Below are 24,115 nucleotides of genomic sequence, written 5' to 3'. Positions count from 1 at the left end.
AAGGTGAAATGCTCTTTCCCTAGGCTCCCTTTTCTGATGTCTTTTATCTCAATATTCATTTGCCATAATTTAATTTCCATATTAAAGCTACTAGAAATGATAGGATTATATTCTTCAGTGAATGCACATGCTTTTTAGAATATCTAGTGCTCTCAATTTAGATTGATCTCTAGTATAAGCATGTGTGTGCAAGTGCCTATAGTATATTGTAACAATAGATGCGCACTCATGCTACTGATTTCGAGAGTTTGCATATAAAATCAAAGAAAAAAGAAATTAAAATGTCATTGCACAAGACTTCATAACAAGGTAGATTATGAAATTGCAAGCCTGCTGGCCAACCCCTAAGCTAAAGCATGTTTTAATCAGGTAACTCAAAGAAGTTGAAAAAACAAAACCAACATAAATATTTCCTTCATTGCATTTATTAAATATCATATTCGTATATTAAGAAAGACAAATAATATATATTTATTAAATATAGCAGAACTTAAACTTGTATGTAATAATAAAAATTTTCAATCAGAACTCTTCAAAAATAGGTAATATTGCATTTATAAGTTTTACTATAGTGTCTAATCGTATGCCTTTCTGACGAATTGCTTTATTAACTTAAAATTATACCAGATCAAAGCCTGATAACACTCAAAACATGTATTTTTCTTAGAATAGATAAACAAACAAAGAACAACAACAAAAGATTAAAAATTAATTTAATATTAATATCTTTATAATTAAAGACAAATTTTGTAAATTGTTCACTTGAACCATGACAGCTCCCTATATTTCATCACTATAAAGTAAATTTTTCAGATGTTTAATATATATCTCAAGAAAGTAATTCCTTAGATTTTACTGCAAAGCACATTTTCCTTTTACCTGTCAAACCACTGCGAGCAATCAAGGTCGCAAAACATCTCTGAAAATTATTTTGTGACATATGCAAATTGTTTTCTTTTATTCGAATGGGTAATGGTTTGAACGCAGACAATGTTTTAAAACACTAGAGCTGGGGCCCAAGAGCTACATGACAAAATTCAAGAATGCTCTAAAGCCAAAACTAGATATTCCAAAAGCCACAATTAAACTTTATCTTTCTAGTGGTAGTAAAGTAGCTTTTCAATTTTCAATAAAATTCAAAAGAAACTAAATATTACTAATAAGAAATTAAATATCACCAATTACAGTGCTGTTCCAAATAGATTCTAACAGAGGAATTAATTTTATAAATTGCTTCCCACTTGTGTAACATTACTTATTGTAATTTCTGGAAGAAAAGTCGCATCACCATAAATGCCAAAAAACAATTTGCACAGAAACACAGCATCAATATAAAATCTGCACCAGGCTAACCAGTAATGTGGCATTGCCATGAACATTGCAGTTGCAAAATCTTGATCTATGTTGTTATATATGGCATATCAGTTATGAAAAATGCATGAAATTAAACCCTAAAAAATATATTGCGAGAAGTGTTGAAAATATACTTATGTTTATGAATGCACCACATATTCCAGTGCATAATGCACACCTATAATTTCAAACTACATTTTTTAATTTCCCTGTTATAAACTGTTTGCATCTGTATCAACCAAAGTAAGAAACTGTGGATTCATCAATGCTGAAATATGCTTCGTCTGGAATAAAATTCGTACATCACTCATTTACTTTGTTTATAAGAGGTTGTAACTAAGTAAACATGTCATATGGTTCTAAATTTGCATTGCCTGCACAGATTTTAAAATATTGCTTGAAAGCAGTCACGACTTGCAGCACTACTAACAAGGACATTGTGTGAATCAATTCATTGTTCCAAGAATGTATGCCATCTAGGAACTGAGACATAGTTACAACACTAGAAAAATAACCCCAGGAAACATCTCAATTGAAAGTTTGTAAAGCTAAGATTTACATTCTAACTTGCCGCATTTGAATTTGAATATGTAACAATGAGTTTAATGGTATCACAATTCAGATAAAATTTTACAAGTCTATCTTCAAGAATTTGCAACTATGTAACTCTTCCTGATATAGGTTAGGCATTTATATCCACTTTTTTTCCATTTGCAAATAATTTTTGGTTTTCTTTTCTTTGTTCAAGATGGTTGTTGCATAGCAGCAGAAACAGATTCAGCCCCATCTGCAGAATAATCCAATTTAGAGAAATATAAAGGATCCTCTGGTAAGGTTGACATCAAAATAATCACCCTGAACAAGATAAGCAAATGCATGCAGCAAAGAACCAGGCAGGTTATTGTTCCATTATCTTGAAACAGGCACTATATCATTTCCATGTGGTTGTATGACTAAGGCATTTGCTTAATCTATTGCTTAATCTAAGGCTATGCTGTAATCTGTTTTTAACAGGTCAGTGAGCTCATGTAACAGTTTTCTGAACATCCTGTGACTGTAAAAATGACTTCAATTACAACCATATGAAAGTTAAATATATAAGTTCCTGTAGCATTGGTTTTACCTAATGTTCCAAAAATGGAACACTAAAAATTTCAAGCCTATAAGTAATATAAGAATAGTAACTGTTATACTTTTTTGTAGCAGCACAAAAGAGTAGAGTAATAAAAACAATATATATATATATTCAACAATAAAGTGTAATGTAACAAATTTCTGCCAGTTACCTGTTTACAGATGATTTTTCAAAAACCTTCAAAAAAATATACGAGGGCCATCCAGGAAGTAGATTACGTTTCCGTCTGTGTCCGCTAGGGGCGGGGCTAGCGCGGCCATCTTGGGGTCAGAGCGTTGCGCAGCTCAGTCTGCATCTAGCCGTGCTAGTGAGAGGTTCGTGCTGTGCTCCGTTCAGATACTGTGACGGTTTGAAATGTCTGCGTTAATTGAAAATCCCGCGAGCTGCGAGGTGCGCTCAGTAATAAGGTTTCTGACTGCAAAAAACTGTAAACCGATAGAAATCTATCGGCAGCTTCGTGAAGTGTATGGGGACAACATTATCACTGAAGGTGGAGTACGTCAGTGGGTCATAAGATTTCAAAATGGCCGAACCAATGTTCACGACGAAGATCGAAGTGGGAGACCCAGCATAGTGACCGCCGAACTTCTCGAAAAAGTCGATGCTAAAGTCCGTGAAAAGCGAAATTTCACAATAACGGAACTTTCTTTGAGTTTTCCACAAATTTCGCGAAGTTTGTTGCACGAAATCATCAGCGAAAAGCTTGGTTACCACAAGTTTTGTGCAAGATGGAAGGCAAGAAGAGGTAACGAAGTGGTTGAAGGCGCAGGCGGCCGAATTTTTCGACGAAGGAATTTCCAAGCTCGATAAATGCCTTAATTTGTATGGTGACTATGTAGAAAAGTAGTATTTGAGTGTGGCTTTCATCTGTATATAATAAAATTTGTTTCCTATACTTTGTTTATTTTTTTATTCCAAAACGTAATCTACTTTCTGGATAGCCCTCGTACACCAAAATTTCACATCATTCCAACCAATGAGTAAGTTTGTGTTTAAAGCAAAACAAATATACCCTTATGAATAAGATTACGTTGTTGAACCACTGATTCTAAAGGAAGATACTTAAATGTAAATTTCAAATAGTTCGGTCAGTAGGCAGTGGTGCAACATCAATCGATCATAAAATTCTAAACATTCTGACAAAAGAATTGCGTTGATTTTTACATTATGGTAACTTGGCGAAGATTTGGCAACCAACTCTCCTACAGCAACCCTCTATTTTTTTTCCCCTGCCGCCATTTTGTCTTCACGAAGTAAAGACATGTTTCTTTTCTTTTTATCTACTGAATACTTCTTCCAACAATCTACTAGCCGAATTACACTTATGCTAGAAATTTTATCAAACAAAAAATCATGACAAATATTCACTGCAAAATTGGGAAAAAGTGCACAATACCATACTCCTTACGCGTTTTTCAAAATAACACATACACATAAACCATGTACACGCCGACTTATTTTTACTTAAAAAAACATCCCAGAATTGCACAAAAATGGCATTGCGCACACTCTTCACTATATCCATGTACACTGCTTTTTTCTCATAAATTAGAAAAATTTCACGAAAATATATGACAATTTTCTCAATCTTTAAACACGGTAAAAAGAACATATATGAAATTACCTGATCGCGAAAAAGTATTTACCCTTTACAAATATGAACATTTCCACATATAAAATAAATAAAATATCCAAAAACTTTTACCTCTAAATTATCTATTACATTATACACGTCACCAACGAATTCATACTGCAAGCATTACAAATACTTAGTATCAAATATTTAAATTATTTCCATGCACGTTTATTTAAACTTAAACGTATACCAAATTCCTACAAACATAAAATTCACAAAATAACTATCATTTCATTAAAATATAATTAAATTCAAAAACACTACTTAAAATATAAATGAGCACATACATTAAATTAATAAAAATTACCTTACAATCCTAATTACTTTAAACTAAATCATTGCTAATAACAATTTTCCCAATAATACCAAATTCCTTTCCACCTTACATTTAGAACAATGCATAAAAATAATATCCTCAAATAATTAAAAATACTAACTTACCTAATCTTCTTCAGAATCTTAATTACGTGGCGGATACACTTTTCTAATTCATTCAATAAAATTATTGAAAGATTTTTTCTGCGAATTTTTCCTCCATACTTCCTCCGCTAAATAAAAAGCAAACTTCTCTTTATCACAATGCCTAAATACCCATTTCGAATTCACTTTAGTTAGGGCAATGGGATCCAAAAATTAAACAACACTGTTTCACACAACACAGAATAAAGCCAAATACAAAATTTCCACATTTTTTCCCGATTTCCCCCCTTTTCCGATTAAAGAACCGTAATTCGTCCATTAATATCACATGACATATCCCATGATCTCTCATTTCCCTCACACAAAATAATGCGTAATCGGAACTGAGTACTGCTCACATTATTACCAAAGTCCCAGGTAGTAACCTTTATCGCCTCCAAAATGTCGCCAAACTACCAGTTACCATATTGTAAAGATCAACCAAGAATTGCAGCTCTGATTTTTACTGTGTTATTTTTTAATCACTAAGCTGTAGTTTCAGTATATTTTAAAATTTCAAAAATTTAAATTACAAAAGTATTGTTTCATTTAGAAGTTCAGTCGAGTTTTATTAATATTTATACATGGAAACGGACCCTCTCAAACTCGGAGCACCTCACAACTGCAAATGTTGCAGGGACCCTAAACCGGCTCAGCAGAAACTGCACCAATACTGGCTGGAATGTACTAATTGAATCATTAATGCAAACTAACAACAGATATAATAAAATTATATCTGTTGTTAGGCAAAATATAATTTAATCCTTTACAAAGATATCGAAACACATCAAGTGCATATGATGCAATAATTACGTCAGAATAAAACATTCATACTGCAAGTGAGAGATATAAAAATGACTGAATACTCATTTTCAAACTGTACATGATTCTGCAACCTAAAACATTTTTGAAGCTTAACTTAATTCTTGTAAATATAACTTTTTTATTTTAACATATGTTCGGCTGACTGCAGTTTAAGCACTAATACATTTTAGTGAATCTTTAACCACATAGATACAATTCTGCGCAACAATACTCGCAATATTTATAATGCTTAAAAATTTTTAAAGATCGGCTCGCACACAAATGTGTTCTTGCTCTCAAAAGGCCGCACAGCAAAATAAAGTGCAAAAGGAAAAAAAAGTCTATAAAGGAACATTCACAACTTATTTATATAATAGCAAACTGAAAATCTGAATGTACTCTGACGTCTGGAATCCTAAAAATGAACACAGAAATTTCAATACACTACCTTTAAATTTTTCAATTATACAAAAGTTTCACAAACACACGAAACAAAAATCGACAAATAGACATATATCCCGTTTTGCAGTTGTTAAATCTTTTTGCACAGATCAAAACAAAAGCATAAAAAGAGTAAACGAAATTTTATAAAAATGAATAAAAAGCTTACTTCTAAATAACAGATTCTGCGCATAGTATTTTCATATTTTTTAAATATTTGTTAGCCATCTTTTTTATATTTTTAATGTTATATGGTAGTGATATAATTTAAATATTTTTAGATAAAACAAAAATTTCTTTTTATAGCTCGATTTTGACCTTTTAGATCATTTTTGTCTTCTACTTTTCAATATTATATCAAATATTTCGAAATATTTTTCTCTCTTTCATGATTATGCTTAATTTCTCTTCCTGCGGACAGAAAGACTTAAAGAAGGAAGATAACAAACTGGATGGAACACTGATATTTATACGTATGTTTTCGTTGTCAGAGTGTGGCGTTTTGAATTGAGTGAGGAAAAAGTTATTATATTTCGTTGTGTTATTATTCCGGATATGACATATTAAATTGCAAAACTCAATCTTATATCAGTTATCAACGTTGAAAAGACAATTTACTAGTGTTTAAAAATGTTAGTTTGTATAAGACGCATATTTTTTCACAAGTTTGTTTACAAAACTATATGTTGTGTATAAAGATGAAATTTTCATTTGCACATTTATAAAATAATCTTTGTAGTATGACATGGAACCAAATGTAGGTGAGATGCCAGTTTTATTTCTAACAAAATTTGACCCAATGCGTTGTGATGCATCGACAATGACTGATTTCAAATCTGTTCGTATTGGAATAAAAAGAAAGCGAGAAGAAACCCAACCATGTAGCAGTCTGAAAGTAGCAAAAAGTTCGTCTCCAGTATCTTCTGAATCAAAAAATGTATTGCGACTTTTATCCAGTAGAGAGAAAGGTGCTGCAAGTAGTTCAAATTTTATTTCAGATTTATCGACTATGAAAGCTAGAGAATTATCCTTAACGAATTTTTTCTTCACATCAAATTCTAGTACGCATATTACCGACTGTGAGTTTATAAGAGGTTCACGTGATGGAAAAAGCATTATAGGTCTTTGGAAAGGTGATCATTACGATGCTATAATATATAGATTAACTTTTGAATTTAGTTCAAAGTATGAAAATTCTGACAAGATTCCACCAATAGTTAAAAGCGTTGGGAAAGTTGGTCCATTTTTTGCATTAACTCGAGTTAGAGATATGTGCGATGCACGTTTTAGGCAACAAAATTGTGTTCTTTATGTAGGGAATCGTTTCAATGAAAGATCAGTAATGGAAGGTAGTACCGTTTTGTGTAATTTTACCAATGATTCTTACACTTATGGACGCCAGTATATATCAAAACGTGATATTTTGAGCTGTGCAGGTAATGCCCATGGAGAACTTTTTGCAACAGGAACAGAACAAGGTTGTTACATATTTGATGATGACAGATTTACATACAAAGCACGTCTACCAGGTAATGTTCGATCTATTGAATTTAATGATTCTGGCAAGATGCTTTTCTGTGGTGTTGACACAGCAGGTTTAACTGTATTTGATTTAAGAGAACCACCATGCAATCGAAGAACTGTGCGTGTCAATCGCTTTGGACCTGTTGGAGTATCTGAAACTAAATTATTATCAGGAGAAAAGACCATGATTGTTAGTGGAATTGATGGGAGTTTGTCAAAAGTAAGTAAATTAGTGTGTTCTTAAAGTTTATCATGTATGAACGTTTTGTACTACCATATATATATTTGTATATATACCATGTATATATATATATATATATATATATATATATATTCCCCTGAAAAATGTGAATATTTATATACTTAATTGTGAAACAAATATGGGAATACTTCATATTTAATTCAATTATTTTTGAAAAATGTGGTGATAATTTTCTATTTTCCTTAAGAAAAAGTATGAGGGAAATTCCAAGGGAATGTAGTTGACTACTGAGCAGTTAGAAGACAGGTGGCACTAACATTCTATACTGTTAAAAAACTCATGTATAAATTGCAACTTGTCCAAATTTAACTGCTGCCAGCAGTTATAGATTAAGAAGTAGGGGTCCATTACACCTAAACTTTTGGAGGTCATCTAATAGCATGGTACTTTCATGTTAAAGTGGCCATCTCAGCAAGTCGCCAAAATTAGAAGAGTAGTAATGAGGGCTGTATTCTTATATGCACCTTAAGATCACCAAATGTGGTGATATGTGTTCTGCGCTGGTTTTTGGTGCAATTGCTTGTTGTATGGCAACCCTTTTGACATTGAATAATACTCTTTTGCTGGAATGTTTTAATTGCTCGTTGGTTTGTGCCGTGTGTGTTTTGAAATGGCCTTTGTTGCAATGAGAGACGTGGTTGCAAGAGGGTTCGGGAGATTATTTTTAGTGGCTGTGCATGATAGAAGTAAGGAAATGCTGATACAGTGTATTAACCACTTGCGCTACGACTAAACTTCACGGTTGTGGTGCCATGTGCTACAATATAACAAGTGGTGCTAATAAATGCTACAATATAACATAGCTCAGTAATGATAAATTTACGACACATCTGGCACTGATATGTTCAGTCTAATTGTGTTAGTTTTACTTGTATATTGTATTGTTATTATCTGATATTTCAATGTACTACATAACACCACACATTTATACGAATACACATTGTTAACGTTATGTACATTTATGTTTATATCGTTCACATTCCAAGTGAATTAATTTGCAGATGATGCATTTAGAGCGATTAATAAGCAGTTACTATTTTTTAAGTGGAAAGGGGAAATAACCCAATTAAAAAGAAAGAATATTGCAGATTAATAATAATTGTTTAGCTTAACTCTTTGACTACGAATTTGTTTAAAAAAAAAAAAAAACTTACAAAATCTGATAGCTTTCAGATTTTAAATTATGCTCAAAGGGCTCTCTTTTTTTTTTTTTTTTTTTTTTTTTTTTTTACATTTTGTGTGTTACCTTTATTTATTAAATACATGAACTTTGCACTTAAACCATAAAATTCAATTCACCAGCAATATCGCAAAATAATTTTAAAATGAGCATACCGTTAGAATTTCCGATATAGTCTCGCGTGCCGGAGTGTTTTTTTTTTTTTTCGCTATTGCTTACTTTGAAATTGTTGAGTTTCTTAATCAAGAATTTGTTCAAAAAAGTGTTACAAAATATGAAATTGATAATAAAACAAATTCCAGCACCATAATCAGTGGAAGATTACATTAGTCAAAATTTGATGTCTTTCTCACTGCTGCATTATTACAATGCGAGAAACATGCATACATTTACGCACATTCTTCATTATTTGATGTCTTTAAATATAATACAGGATGATAATATTCAGTGGCAACAATTTGAAAAATGAAACAACGCTTGTAGTGAATCAGCGCAAAATATCAAAACGAAATTAATAGTCGTTCTGGGCAAATTGCCCAGTAGGACTAAAAATTCGGATATTTTATATTATAACCAAAGGGGCCATTTTTTTTTTTTTTTATTCACATTCACACACAAATACACGTTTTGAAAACTGGTTCTAGAGCATTGGGGCTAAAAATATTTAAAACCAACATATCTTTAGAATCTCCAATAAAAAATCTCGCGTGCTGCAGATAATGTTTTATTCCTTACAGTGTTGCCACTGCTGTCTTTAAAATCATTGAGTTTTTTAATCAAAAATTCGTTAAAATTTTACAAAATGAGAAATAGATAATAAAACAAATTCAAAATTCGGGCTTCCAGGTGCTTATCTTCGGGTGGAGGACTATGTTATTCAAAACTTGATGGTTCTAGGTACCGTTATTTTTTCACAATGCGTGAAACATATATACTTTTATGCAGATTCTTCATTATCTAATTTCTTTTCAAAAATAGATGATAATATTTGGTGGCAACAATAGGAAGTGATTCAATGCTTTTAGTGACTGCAAAATGCCATTGCGAGACTAATAGCTCTTCCGCGTTAACGCCCCTTTGAGCTAAAAATGTATGTGAATCTATTCATATAAAAATAAATAGCGGTTAAAATAATTAGTTAATGAACTGCTATACAAACGTAGTTAAAAATGTAACGTCATGGCAATATTTGGCAATGCAGCGTTGCTTTGCGATTTTCCTTTTTTTTTTTTTCCCCCAATTTTTTTCATTTTTTACTTAACCTGACAGCCCCTCAGCAGCCAAGGGTTAATATCACTGAACACTGGTCGTTCGATAAAGTTTATAATCCCAGTGAATGGCATGCAAGTTTTCGTAGTTTACTTCATGTATAACGTAAATATAAGCTTATTTCCCTTAAAAGGTCCTCCGCGAAGGTATCCATCCTCCTTTAGGCTTTTTTTGCTTTGCCTAAATCCAAACAACATAACATAAAATTAGGCAAAAGAATAACCTTGTCTTTGGCAAAGATTAAATTGAAACTTTATCGATTTTGAGAGAAATGTAGCTAGGGTTTTCAACGCCCGGGAACAACTGAAGATTTTGTGCCCTTTTCTGTGTACTAAGGTTAATTCTAAAATTTCATAAAATCTATTCTGCGACTCCTGGATGCAGTGGCGCCCGGGGACAGCTGTCCCTCCTTCCCTCACCTTACCTACGCCACTGGATTTCGAGGGCGGAAAGGAAACAGATACAGGCCCCTCTTCATCGGAAGCAAAAATATTCTGCGAAGAAGAGTAGAATCACGACCATATTTATACCAATATAAAATTTTTTTAAAATATGCAAAGAAGGTAGCAGCTGCGACCGTATTTACATAAAAAATTTTCTCCTGATGAAGAGGGACTTGAACCTGTTCGTCCTCGAAATCTATATAGTTGCAATTAAATTTATGCCAGACACAATGTTGTTCTTTCGGCTGATCTTTGGAATATGGTAACTGGTAGTTTGGCGACATTTTGGAGGCGATAAAGGTTACTACCTAGGACTTTGGTAATAATGTGAAAAGTACTTAGTTCCGATTACGCATTATTTTGTGTGAGGGAAATGAGAGATCATGAGATATGTCATGTGACATTAATGGATGAATTAGAGTTCTTTAATCGGAAAAGGGGGGGGAATTTGGAAAACTATAGTACTATATTATTTTGTATTAAGCTTCATTGTGTGTTGTGTGAAATAGTGGAAGTGTGCGTGCCACGTAATGAAGATTCTGAAGATTAGGTAAGTTAATATTTTTAATCATTTGAGGATATTATTTTTATGCATTCTTCTAAATGTAAGGACTCCTTATTTCCAATGATTTAGTTTAAAGTAATTAGGATTGTAATCTAATTTTTATTAATTTAATGTATGTGCTTATTTATATTTTAAGTAGTGTTTTTTAATTTAATTATATTTTAGTTTAATGATCGTGATTTTGTGAGTTATATGTTTGTAGTATTTTGGAATACGTTTGAGTAGAATACGTTGAGTATTTTCATGCATTTTCGTGAAATTTTTCTAATTTATGTGAAAAAAGCAGTGTACATGGATATAGTGAAGAGTGTACGCAATGCCATTTTTGTGCAATTCTGGGATGTTTTTTTAAGTAAAAATAAGTCGACGTGTACATGGTTTAGTGATATTTTAATTAAATGATATTTATTTTGTGAATTTTATGTTTGTAGGAATTTGGTATACGTTTAAGTTGAAGTAAATGTGCATGGAAATAATTTAAATATTTGACACTAAGTATTTGTAATGTTTGCGGTAGGAATTCGTTGGTGACATTTATAATATAATAGATAATTTAGAGGTAAAAGTTTTTGGATATTTTATTTATTTTATACGTGGAAATGTTCATATTTGGAAAGGGTATATACTTTTTCGCGATCAGGTAATTTCATATATGTTCTTTTTACCGGGTTTAAAGATTCAGAAAATTGTCATGCATTTTCATGAAATTTTTCGGTTGATCTTTACAATATGGTAACTGGTAGTTTGGCAACATTTTGGAGGCGATAAAGGTTACTACCTGGCACTTTGGTAATAATGTGAGCAGTACTCAGTTCCGATTACGCATTATTTTGTGTGAGGGAAATGAGAGATCATGGGATATGTTATGTGATATTAATGGACGAATTACGGTTCTTTAATCGGAAAAGGGGAGAAATCGGGAAAAAATCTGGAAATTTTGTATTTGGCTTTATTCCGTGTTGTGTGAAACAGTGTTCGTGAATTTTTGGATCCCATGGCCATAACTAAAGTGAATTCGAAATGGGTATTTATGTATGTATTAATTTAATGTATGTGCTCATTTATATTTAAAGTAGTGTTTTTGAATTTAATTATATTTTAATTAAATGATAGTTATTTTGTGAATTTTATGTTTGTAGGAATTTGGTATACGTTTTAGTTGAAGTAAACGTGCATGGAAATAATTTAAATATCTGACACTAAGTATTTGTAATGCTTGCGGTATGAATTCGTTGGTGACATGTATAATGTAATAGATGATTTAGAGGTAAAAGGTTTTGGATATTTTATTTATTTTATATGTGGAAAGGTTCATTACATTTTCGCGATCAGGTAATTTCATATATGTTCTTTTTACCGGGTTTAAAGATTGAGAAAATTGTCGGTTGATCTTTACATTATGGTAACTTGGCATTTTTTTGGCGAAAATTTGGCGACCAACTCTCCTACAGCAACCCTCAATTTTTTTTTCCCGCCGCCATTTTGTCTTCACGAAGTAAAGACATGTTTCTTTTCTTTTTATCTACTGAACACTTCTTTCAACAATCTACTAGCCGAATTACACTTATGCTAGAAATTTTATCTAACAAAACTTCTTAATCATGACAAATATTCACTGGAAAATTGGGAAAAAGTGCACAATACCATACTCCTTACGCGTTTTTCAAAATAACTCATACAGATAAACCATGTACACGCCGACTTATTTTTACTTAAAAAAACATCCCAGAATTGCACAAAAATGGCATTGCGCACACTCTTCACTATATCCATGTACACTGCTTTTTTCTTATAAATTAGAAAAATTTCACGAAAATACATGACAATTTTCTCAATCTTTAAACCCGATAAAAAGAACATATATGAAATTACCTGATCGCGAAAAAGTATTTACCCTTTCCAAATATGAACATTTCCACATATAAAATAAATAAAATATCCAAAAAATTTACTTCTAAATCACCTATTACATTATACACGTCACCAACGAATTCATACCGCAACCATTACAAATACTTAGTGTCAGATATTTAAATTATTTCCATGCACGTTTACTTCAACTAAAACGTATACCAAATTCCTACAAACATAAAATTCACAAAATAACTATCATTTAATTAAAATATAATTAAATTCAAAAACACTACTTAAAATATAAATGAGCACATACATTAAATTAATACATACATAAATACCCATTTCGAATTCACTTTAGTTATGGCCATAGGATCCAAAAATTCACGAACACTGTTTCACACAACACAGAATAAAGCCAAATACAAAATTTCCAGATTTTTTCCCGATTTCCCCCCTTTTCCGATTAAAGAACCGTAATTCGTCCATTAATATCACATGACATATGCCATGATCTCTCATTTCCCTCACACAAAATAATGTGTAATCGGAACTGAGTACTGCTCACATTATTACCAAAGTCCCAGGTAGTAACCTTTATCGCCTCCAAAATGTCACCAAACTACCAGTTACCATATTGTAAAGATCAACCAAATTGTCATGTATTTTCGTGAAATTTTTCTAATTTATGAGAAAAAAGCAGTGTACATGGATATAGTGAAGAGTGTGCGCAATGCCATTTTTGTGCAATTCTGGGATGTTTTTTTAAGTAAAAATAAGTTGATGTGTACATGGTTTAGTCATATTTTAATTAAATGATAGCTATTTTGTGAATTTTATGTTTGTAGGAATTTGGTAAACGTTTTAGTTGAAGTAAATGTGCATGGAAATAATTTAAATATCTGACAATAAGTATTTGTAATAGTTGCGGTATGAATTCGTTATTGACGTGTATAATGTAATAGATGATTTAGAGATAAAAGTTTTTGGATATTTTATTTATTTTATATGTGAAAATGTTCATTACTTTTTCGCGATCAGGTAATTTCATATATGTTCTTTTTACCGGGTTTAAAGATTGAGAAAATTGTCATGTATTTTCGTGAAATGTTTCTAATTTATGAGAAAAAAGCAGTGTACATGGATATAGTGAAGGGTGTGCGCAATGCCATTTTTGTGCAATTCTGGGATGTTTTTTTAAGTAAAAATAAGTCGGCGTGTACATGGTTTAGTGATATTTTAATTAAATGATAGTTATTTTGTGAATTTTATGTTTGTAGGAATTTGGTAAACGTTTAAGTTGAAGTAAACGTGCATGGAAATAATTTAAATATTTGATACTAAGTATTTGTAATGCTTGCGGTAGGAATTCGTTGGTGACATGTATAATGTAATAGATGATTTAGAGGTAAAAGTTTTTGGATATTTTATTTATTTTATATGTGGAAATGTTCATATTTGGAAATGGTAAATACTTTTTCTCGATCAGGTAATTTCATATATGTTCTTTTTACCGGGTTTAAAGATTCAGAAAATTGTCATGTATTTTCGTGAAATTTTTCTAATTTATGAGGAAAAAGCAGTGTACATGGATATAGTGAAGAGTGTGCGCAATGCCATTTTTGTGCAATTCTGGGATGTTTTTTTAAGTAAAAATAAGTCGATATGTACATGGTTTAGTGATATTTTAATTAAATTATAGTTATTTTTGTGAATTTTATGTTTGTAGGAATTTGGTACACGATTAAGTTGAAGTAAACGTGCATGGAAATAATTTAAATATTTGATACTAAGTATTTGTAATGCTTACGGTATGAATTCGTTGGTGACGTGTATAATGTAATAGATGATTTAGAGGTAAAAGTTTTTGGATATTTTTTTTATTTTATATGTGGAAGTGTTCATATTTGGAAAGGGTAAATACTTTTTCGCGATCAGGTAATTTCATGTATGTTCTTTTTACCGGGTTTAAAGATTGAGAAAATTGTCATGTATTTTCGTGAAATTTTTCTAATTTATGAGAAAAATGCAGTGTACATGGATATAGTGAAGAGTGTGCGCAATGCCATTTTTGTGCAATTCTGGTATGTTTTTTTAAGTAAAAATAAGTCGGCGTGTACATGGTTTATGTGTATGTGTTATTTTGAAAAACGCGTAAGGAGTATGGTATTGTGCACTTTTTCCCAATTTTGCAGTGAATATTTGTCATGATTAAGCAGTTTTGTTAGATAAAATTTCTAGCATAAGTGTAATTCGGCTAGTAGATTGTTGGAGGAAGTGTTCAGTAGATAAAAAGAAAAGAAACATGTCTTTACTTCGTGAAGACAAAATGGCGGCGGGAAAAAAAATAGAAGGTTGCTGTAGGAGAGTTGGTCGCCAAATTTTCGCCAAAAAAACGCCAAGTTTCCATAATGTAAAGATCAACTGATAAAATTTCTAGCATAAGTGTAATTCGGCTAGTAGATTTTTGGAAAAAGTGTTGAGTAAATAAAAAGAAAAGAAACATGTCTTTACTTCGTGAAGACAAAATGGCGGCGGAAAAAAAAATAGAGGGTTGCTGTAGCAGAGTTGGTCACCAAATTTTCGCCAAAAAATCGCCAAGTTACCATAATCCAAAGATCAACCAATGATAGTTATTTTGTGAATTTTATGTTTGTAGGAATTTGGTATATGTTTCAGTTGAAGTAAACGTGCATGGAAGTAATTTAAATATTTGACACTAAGTATTTGTAACCATAAATAATGAAGAATCTGCATGAATGCATGTAGATTTCTCGCACTGTGACAAAAACAACAGTAGAGCCATCAAATTTTGAATAATGTAATCCTCCACCCGAACATGGGCATCTGGACGGCCGAATTTCAAATTTGTTTTAATCTACTTCATATTTTGTAAAACTTTAACGAATTTTTGATTAACAAACTCAATGGTTCAGAGCAAGCACTGTACGAAAGATAACAGTTTTATCTCCAGTGCGGAAATTCAAAAGATATGCTGTTTTCAAATGTATGTGGTTTACGGACGAAGAACATGATATTCAATAAATATAGGTAACACACAAAACTTTAAAAAAAGGTTCCTTTTGGGTGTAATATAAAATCTGAGTGCTTCTAGGTTTTATTTTATCTTTTTTCTTTCTCTTCATTATGCTCAGAAAATTTTAAGCTCCAAAATTTATGAATTATTAAAATAACTAATCCACTTTAATGTTAATAATTTAATGATCATATAATCAAATAAATATGATCGTTTTGTAATGTTATTATAGTTTAGAAAATCACTGCCTGAAAATGTTGATTAATTTTTTTAAAAAAATTATCAGATCTTGTTTAATTTTACGTTATTTATTTCAAAGCATCATGTACTATCAATCTTATTTAATTTTACTTTATTTTTACGCAAAATTAAGTTCATAAACTTTGTGCTTAGAGTATTTACCGTTCTACCAAAGTAAAGATGTTTGAACAAGAATTACGCGTGAAAAAAATGTGCGAAATGCAGTAAAAAGTGCCTTAATGAGATATATTAAATCTTATTTAGAAAAAACTGTGGCTTTCATAATCTCATCACTATACAACGTATCACATTTAATAATTAAGAAGAGTTATGTAATACAAACGCCATAGGTTTCAGTGTTAAAGTAAACCAGATCGTTCCTACTCTTTCTTACCGACATGTCGGGGACGTGCACCCCGCCCACTGGGTTAGTCTATCTCTTATAAGCTCCATGTCAGAAACATGGGCTGCGACCGCGTTGGTGGCTAAGGCAAAGAAACAGCTGCGCATGCGCGAAATATCTGTCGCCAAAGCAAAGAACGTCTACAATACATGATTATTGTATAACATTCAATAACTCGGAAATTTGTTTCATTTCTGTGCAAAAACGCTGAGCATAATGTTCAATGAAACTGCTTTTAAGGGGCATAGTGATTTTATGCCGATGTCAGCCAATGAAAATTCGAATGACCAGCTCGGCGATACTTCAACTGCGAGAGTCGCCTCTTCGGCTGCTTTATCTCATACTATCCTGGATTACTCTACAGTAACTGCGAATGTGATTCTTCATGAAACACGTTATGACCATTATTTAGGCAAATTGGATGTTTTACGTGAAGCCATTCAAACTGCTGAAGCCAATGCAACACCTGAGGATCCGATAGATCAAGGAATTATGGAGTTAATCAAGCATATGCATAACATGGAAAGTGAAACACCTAAGCTCAGGACCAGGTTCGGATATCAAGACTTCTTCATAACCTGGTTGCTAACCTTAGTAACGACGACGTGGTACAGCAAGTTATTAGTTTCTTCATTGAGCGTGCAATACGACCGGACTCAAGACTGTGCATTTTTTAGGATGGATTCTTCGTGTTTCTTGCTAAAATAACGCTCTCCAATGGACTTATTTATGGATGTGAATTACTTTTGCCTTTTAGTCATGCCTTTTGTGTACGCAATCCTGTGGACTATGATGCTGCAGTACAAGTTATTCCTATTATCAAGGAAGCTCGTGATTATCTCGCTGTTGCAAATACCATGATTAAGAAGCTGAAACGTGATTGTCTCAAACTTTTGACCAACGGACTTTCTGATATTATTAAAAAGCGAAACAAGTTCAAATCCGATGTTGATTCGCTTCACAGAACCTCGCCAGCATCGACCATCCTGAAACTTGCTTGTTTCACAAACGTGTGAAACCCTACCCAATTATCTCAATTCCTGTGGATTGGGATACTCGAAGCTTCATTCTGCTACCCAATGTCTTCCCTAAACTTTAAAGATTTTGCCATTACTTTATTTTGCTGCTCTGTTCTTATCTTAAATCTAATCTAAAAATTTTTGTCTTCCCTAAATTCTATTACCAGGTGCAAGCACGCGAGTTCTGGCGCCAGTCCTAATCTCATTTGAATAGCACATTTGTTATTCTCAATTCAAAATGCAGAATCTTTAAGCCTATGATATTATTTACAAAATCTATTTCTTGCATATGGAAAGAAATTTTGTTAAATTTCTCTTCCTGAATACTTCACAGTGTAGTTAGCTTAAGTTTGCAATCATCACCAAGGGTAATGTCACCGTAAAAGATTACCATGCTCTTTGGTATTCAGTTACTAATATTTAAAAAAAAAAATTTAGACGTCATTGTGTGAGTCAGTTCTCAAGTTATGGTGTGTTGATAGTCATGTACTGATGAAAGCAAAAAAAAAAAGTAAATAATATTCGCCAGATTAGCGTTAGGAATATGAATTAATCAGTAGATATAAAATCAACGATATTTCAATGTAAAATGCTTTGATATGAGATGTTATGCCAAGAAAAAGGCGGCTACCGAGTCACATTATTGGCCATATAGATTTTTGCTAATAAATGATTGTTTCTTCAGTATGGTGGTATTTTATTTAATACTAATGTGAAATTAAGAATCGTGTCTTTCCACATGTTTGTTTCGTTATGAGAAAATATAAAATGTGCATGTTTATAGCATAGCCAAAACAAAACGGAAAAAAAAAAGAGAGAGAGAGAGAGATTCTGCCGATTCTGAAGGTCCGGATTTTGGATCACTTCGGATATTAGATATCCGGTTTTCGGAATTTATGCTGTATAAAATAAACTTCGAAATAAATCAAAATTTGACGGTGCAAGGTTAGGGCTATATGAGGATGCGACATCACTTACCAACCTAGCTACAGCAATTTCGTACGTACGTTAAGGAAGTTATTTTTAACAATTAAGTTAAGAAGACATAAAATTGCGCAAGTCATCTTGCTAAGAAAACTTAACATTTATGAGGTAAACTAAATAGAGTTTTAAAAAAATCGAAAAATATATGGCAACACTTAACACTCTATCAAGAATTCTAAAAACATGCCACTTTTAAAAATTGTATAGTTTTAATGTTGAATTTTATGTGGCGTAAGCGATGCTTAATAGTAAAGTTAAAAAATCAAAAAAAGTTTAATTAGGAGGCATGAGTTCAAGAGCAGACTGATAAACTGCGAGCTCAGTGAAAAGTCAATATCCTTTCACAATTTCTTTTTTTTTTTTTCACAAATTTTTGGGGCTGAACATATGTCAAATGGTAATCTTAACATTGTATCTGCCAAAGGGTGTTTTGAATGTACACAATTTATTACATGCTTCATCAAGATAAATTTGCCAAAATGCGCTGTTAGTAACTAAAAAAGTAACTATTTTTGCTTTTGGCTCTATAGTGACAGCTGTATAGCACTTTTATTCTATTAAACTAAGTGTCAAGGAACCTAGTGAACTGCTAACCAAATAATCGCTTAAGTCCAAAAACAGAAATAGAAACCCAAAAGAATTAATTACCCTTTATTTATTTCAAATAAAGATTAACAGTCAGTGCCTTTCTCAGGGCGTACAGTTGACAGTTGAGAGCAGAGTCTGAACACTCGTGCGGCTTACTTAGACTATTCGGGTCTAGTCCAGGCTCCGCAACTATCCGGGGCAACACTTTATGGGCCCCATAAGGGCATACATTGATCCTGCATCATAATATATGCTTACATAGTTCATAATATATACTTACATAGTTCATAATATGTATGCTTACATAGTTCATAATATATGCTTACTTAGTTCATAATATATGCTTACTTAGTTCATAATATATGCTTACAAGTTCATAATACATTGAGCCTGTTACTTAATACATGCTTACATAGTTCATAATAATTTTCATTGGCCATAATACATACGTGTTTCATAATATATACAGTACTTAGGCTATGCCGAACTCTACTAAATCTGCATTAAAAAAAGAGAGAGAGAAGAGAGATTGACTGGAATCTGTACCGCACTGCACAAATATTTTCCCAGTTTCTACAATTTCTGCGTTATCTTGCATATTTTGCTGTTTGATCGGATAATGCTTATGAAAAACTGCCTGTTCCAGAAGCTGAACATGCCACTGCACGGTTAGAGGGCATTGGGTCAAGTAATGGTCTGGGTTTACCCATGGCTCCACAGACACAACTTTTGGTATTTGCAATTCCTCGCTCATAGTAATAGGAGGGAAAAGGCCCATGCCCGTCACAAATCTTGTAATTTGTGGGGGATGACTCGAGACGATCGAGCAAAACTTTATGGTAGTATTCATAGGTCCTCCTGCTTTTGTTCGATAGTGTCCCATTGCCACTGGTGCTGAGCTGATATCCTTGTCACTTTTTTAAGGTGAGACCATGGGAGTTTGGTAATAATGCTTTGAGCATCGATACTGTGAGCTGCTTTGTTTGCTAGGCTGTCGGCTTCCTCATTACCTTGAATGCTGGCGTGCGCCTTTATCCAAGATATGAGGGTATTTGTTGTCGGCGAACGCTCCTTCAGCATATCCTGAATCTCAGCTATGATAGAAGAAGGATGTCTGGGATTTCCTAAGGCATATATGACTGACAGGCTGTCTGTAAGAATAATAATAGTGGATCCTACTGGGGGGCTTGTTAACTCCATAGCTTTGCAAATCGCAATTGCTTCAACCTGGAAAATTGAATTATTCTGTCCCATATGATCTTTCCATGTTATCAGCATTTCCTTGTTCGTAGTTATTATGATGCCACAGCCTACTTGTCCGTCAACTTTTGAACCATCCGTGTATATGTAGTATTGATCCTTTATGTCAGAGCCATCTTTCCATGATTTGTGGGCCCAGACTCCTTTTCCGTAGTTAGACGGATGGATGATATTTACTAGCCTTCTTTCTTCAGGGTGTACAGCAAACCTCCACTTAAAATGTAAGAAATAAGAACTAACACAATTCTAAACTAGTTCGCCCGTAATAGTAAATTATCCAGCGAACTATCAAAAGGTATGTAATGCGGCCGACAGTAATAATAGCTTAGAGAGACGTAGCCCAAAGGCAAATGCGCGCTACTTTGGTATCCTATCATTCTCTTTGGCGAAATGAATTGAACTTGACTTAGATATTATTCTCTTCTCATCTGGATTTAACGCGATACTAAAAAATCATTCTGGTAATCCGAGTTGTAAGCTGAAGTTGTAGAAACATTAGTTTTTTATTATTATTCTTCTTATTATTTATTTTATTTTAAAGGAGAAGTGAAAAATGAGCAACGTCTTCATCGGGAATCGAACCACGGACTTCTGGAATACGCGCCCAGCTTGCGACCACTACACTACAAAGGCATGCTAAGAAGGCAGGAGAAATACCTTATATACCCCCTTTTAAAGGGGGACTGGGGTTGTTAGGAGACCCAGTCGCCAAATCCTGGGTGTGCAGAATCATCATCCGGCACCCTTTTAGTTTGGGCGCCAATGTAGAGACTTTTTTTTAAGCAGGGGAAGTGAAAAATGAGCAACTCCTACGCCAGGAATCGAACCACAGACCTCTGGAATACGCGTCCAGCGTGTAGACCAGCAAACTGCAAAATCATGCTAAGAAGGCGGGAGAAATACCTTATAAAGTTAGGAAAAACAGGAAAGGTGAACGAAATTAAAATAACTGTTATAAAATTAAAATATACATTACCAGCTGTTAAAAAGGTTTGCTAGAATATTTTAAAAATCTGAATGTAAAGTATTTGTGAAAGGTTTTTTTTTTTGGGGGGGGGTACTAAAGCATTCACTGTTTATTTTTGTAATTAATATTCCTGATTATATTTACATAACAATTTTAATAAACTGACATATAGTATTTCTGCCTCATTATTTTTCCTTGGCAGACTCCAAAAGCTTGGAATATAATAAATATCTATTAAGCAAACTGATGATCGTGTGTTTTAAAATCACCATCACTTATTGTTTGCTTTTGTAAGATAATAGCTCCACAAAAGTTCAGAGTTAATTGGAACACTAAGTTGTCACCTTAGAGAGGGTTCACGGTATTTGCATGTTGAATGGCTCTGAGAATGGCAAACGATTTTTATAGGTGCATAGATTTATTACTATTAATAATACCGAGTGTATTAATTTAGATACAATAATACAGAATGTGTTTGAAAATGGATGTGGCTATAACAAAAAGGATTTTACCCGAAGTGTTATATAATAAAATTAAGAATTATCAATAAAATTATTCTAATTTTTTGATAAACTTTTAATAAATTTGATTTATGTGACATCATTTTCTGCTTATTAATTTATTAATTATTATTATTATTATTATTTAGAGTTATGTTCAAAACGTCAGAAGAGTAATGAATGGGGAGAAAGGAAATGTTCAGAAAATATTTCGGAAGGGAAGCTATTTATAAAGGCAGTAATTAAAAAAAAATATTCGTTTATGTATTTTGTGAAGGATAATTAAAAATTTTTCTTAGTTTTGTACCAAGTTTTTTAGATAAAATATGAATTTGTATTATGATTTTTGTATTCTCCTTACAGTCATATGACATACAAATAATTCTTCATTGAAGTGTGTGTATGAGCGATTGAAAACTCCTTATAAAATTTTAAACACAGGTCTGATATACGTCAAGAAACCATATTATAAGTGTAGGAATATATATTTAAAAATACTTCCTCACAGGGTGTAGAGGACACTTATTTGGCAACAAATTAGTTGTGCAGAACGAGTCAACATTATTTATGTCTTTGTATGAATAAGATGTACTACTATTAAGTGTGAGGAAATTGCCAGTACCTTAGCTGTCTCAAGCAGTGAATGGAAACAGATAAGCTGTAATACGATTAAATCATGACTGGTTAGTTCCTCAACATTTTATCCTGTCATCTTATGTAAGTTTGTGACAGTAAATCATTCTAAGAAATATGAGCCAGTTCCTCTTAGAAAGTCCTTCATGAAGGCATCCTTTCCCTTAGACAGATGACCTTTGTATGTGTTTCCATATTCAGTTAAACAGTAGATAATTAACAATAACTGAAGAATTATCTCTTTCTTTGCAAAATCCCTCAGGGGGCTCACTTTTGTGAGTACGGGTGTGGCAATCCCGAGGTACCCTAGCCCTTCAGGGGATCATCTTCTTGGTGAGACGGGTGTCACGATCCTGGAGCCCCAGTGATCTATCCTCTTTTCCGTCTCCTCTCCTCTTGGCTGGATCTTTTTCCCTTCCCTTCTCCCTTGTGGTTTCTCTCTACGGAGTTTGGGGCTCGTCACGAGAGGCTGGAACAGACCTTGTTTCTAGTTTTCAAGTGGGGAGAAAACTGCCCACGTGTTTGCCGTGCGTGGAGACCCGTGTCGCTGGAAAGGAGGGTCCTGGTAGTTGAGGGGCGAGGTACTGTCCCCAACACACTGCTTTGGCCTCTGCTTCAGCTAAACGGGAGGCACCTTAGTCGTCCTCACGGGTGTCAATCGGCTGGTCACTAGTCCTTGTGTCAGTGGCTTGGGGTCAAGCTCTCGGGAGTACCTGCTTTCGGGAAAGCCGACTGTGGGGCTTCAGTTTGCGTATAGGTCCGGCTAGCCCTAACACAGGAATCTGTGTTCCCTTGTTGGGCTCCGTGGTGGGCGGGGCCGTCGGACCCGAATCTTTATTCTTTCACTATGGCTTCTCATATTTACTTAATAAAAGATTTCGAGGTAACTCCAGTCACTCAAGTCAATCCTGTCACTCAAGTCACTCAAATCACTCCTGTCACTCAACCTAGTTCTGAAACTTCTACTCCTAAACCAGTCACTCAACCTAGTTCTGAAACATCTACTGTTAAACCAGTCATTCAACCTATTTCTGAAACGTCTACTGCTAAACCACTCACTCAACCACTCACTCAACCTACTTCTGAAAAGTCTACTGCAAAAAAATTACGTACAGATACAAATGAAAAAAATCATAACAATATTCCCCGTTTCCTAGTCATCTCTAGTCCTTCTGGCGAAATGCATAAGATGTCTCCTTTCGTAATAAACAAATACATCCAGTCCTGTATTGGTGAGCCGAGAAATATAAAGCGTCTCCGCTCCGGAGACCTGCTTATTGATACAACCTCAGCCACCCAGTCTGCTTCTTTACTTCAGATAACTAAACTTGGGCAAGCGAATGTGACTGTAACACCACATAAGTCACTCAACTATTGTCGGGGTGTAATCTCAGAATTCGACCTTCTGTATGTTTCTGAAGAAGAGATCACTTCTGAGCTCTCCGAACAAAATGTCTGCGGTGTAAGGCGGATCAAGATGCGTAAAGAAGGTAAGTTGATAAACACGAAACACGTGATCCTTACCTTCAACACGCCTGATCTGCCTAAGAATATTAAGG

The 24,115-nt window shown here is 33.4% G+C and overlaps 2 protein-coding genes across 5 annotated transcripts in view; one reads left to right on the top strand and one right to left on the bottom strand.

Moving 5' to 3' along the window:
• The window catches only part of CysRS (cysteine--tRNA ligase, cytoplasmic), a 103,172-nt gene extending 97,254 nt beyond the window's left edge, over window positions 1-5,918 (bottom strand). For 2 of the 3 annotated variants that reach the window (XM_085821998.1, XM_085822000.1), the window contains exon 1: window positions 5,836-5,918. The gene's annotated coding sequence lies outside the window, so the exon portion shown is untranslated. Of the gene's footprint in view, window positions 1-4,565; window positions 4,587-5,835 lie in introns of those variants that run through there. The other variant, XM_085821999.1, reaches the window with a different exon arrangement.
• A 340-nt stretch (window positions 5,919-6,258) lies between these two features.
• The window catches only part of LOC118198406 (uncharacterized), a 36,144-nt gene continuing 18,287 nt past the window's right edge, over window positions 6,259-24,115 (top strand). Inside the window, exons 1-2 of one of the 2 annotated variants that reach the window (XM_035370070.2) lie at window positions 6,259-7,572; window positions 22,073-22,205. In XM_035370070.2, the coding sequence (XP_035225961.1) occupies window positions 6,574-7,572; window positions 22,073-22,156 (1,083 nt within the window). In that variant the 5' untranslated portion in view covers window positions 6,259-6,573 and the 3' untranslated portion in view covers window positions 22,157-22,205. Of the gene's footprint in view, window positions 7,573-22,072; window positions 22,206-24,115 lie in introns of those variants that run through there. The other variant, XM_085821997.1, reaches the window with a different exon arrangement.

This window comes from Stegodyphus dumicola, chromosome 8, assembly GCF_044657685.1.
Source record: "Stegodyphus dumicola isolate Sdum_Otavi_A_Nest chromosome 8, ASM4465768v1".
Classification (NCBI taxonomy): Eukaryota; Metazoa; Arthropoda; class Arachnida; order Araneae; family Eresidae; genus Stegodyphus; species Stegodyphus dumicola.
This window is presented reverse-complemented; position numbering and strand designations above follow the sequence as displayed.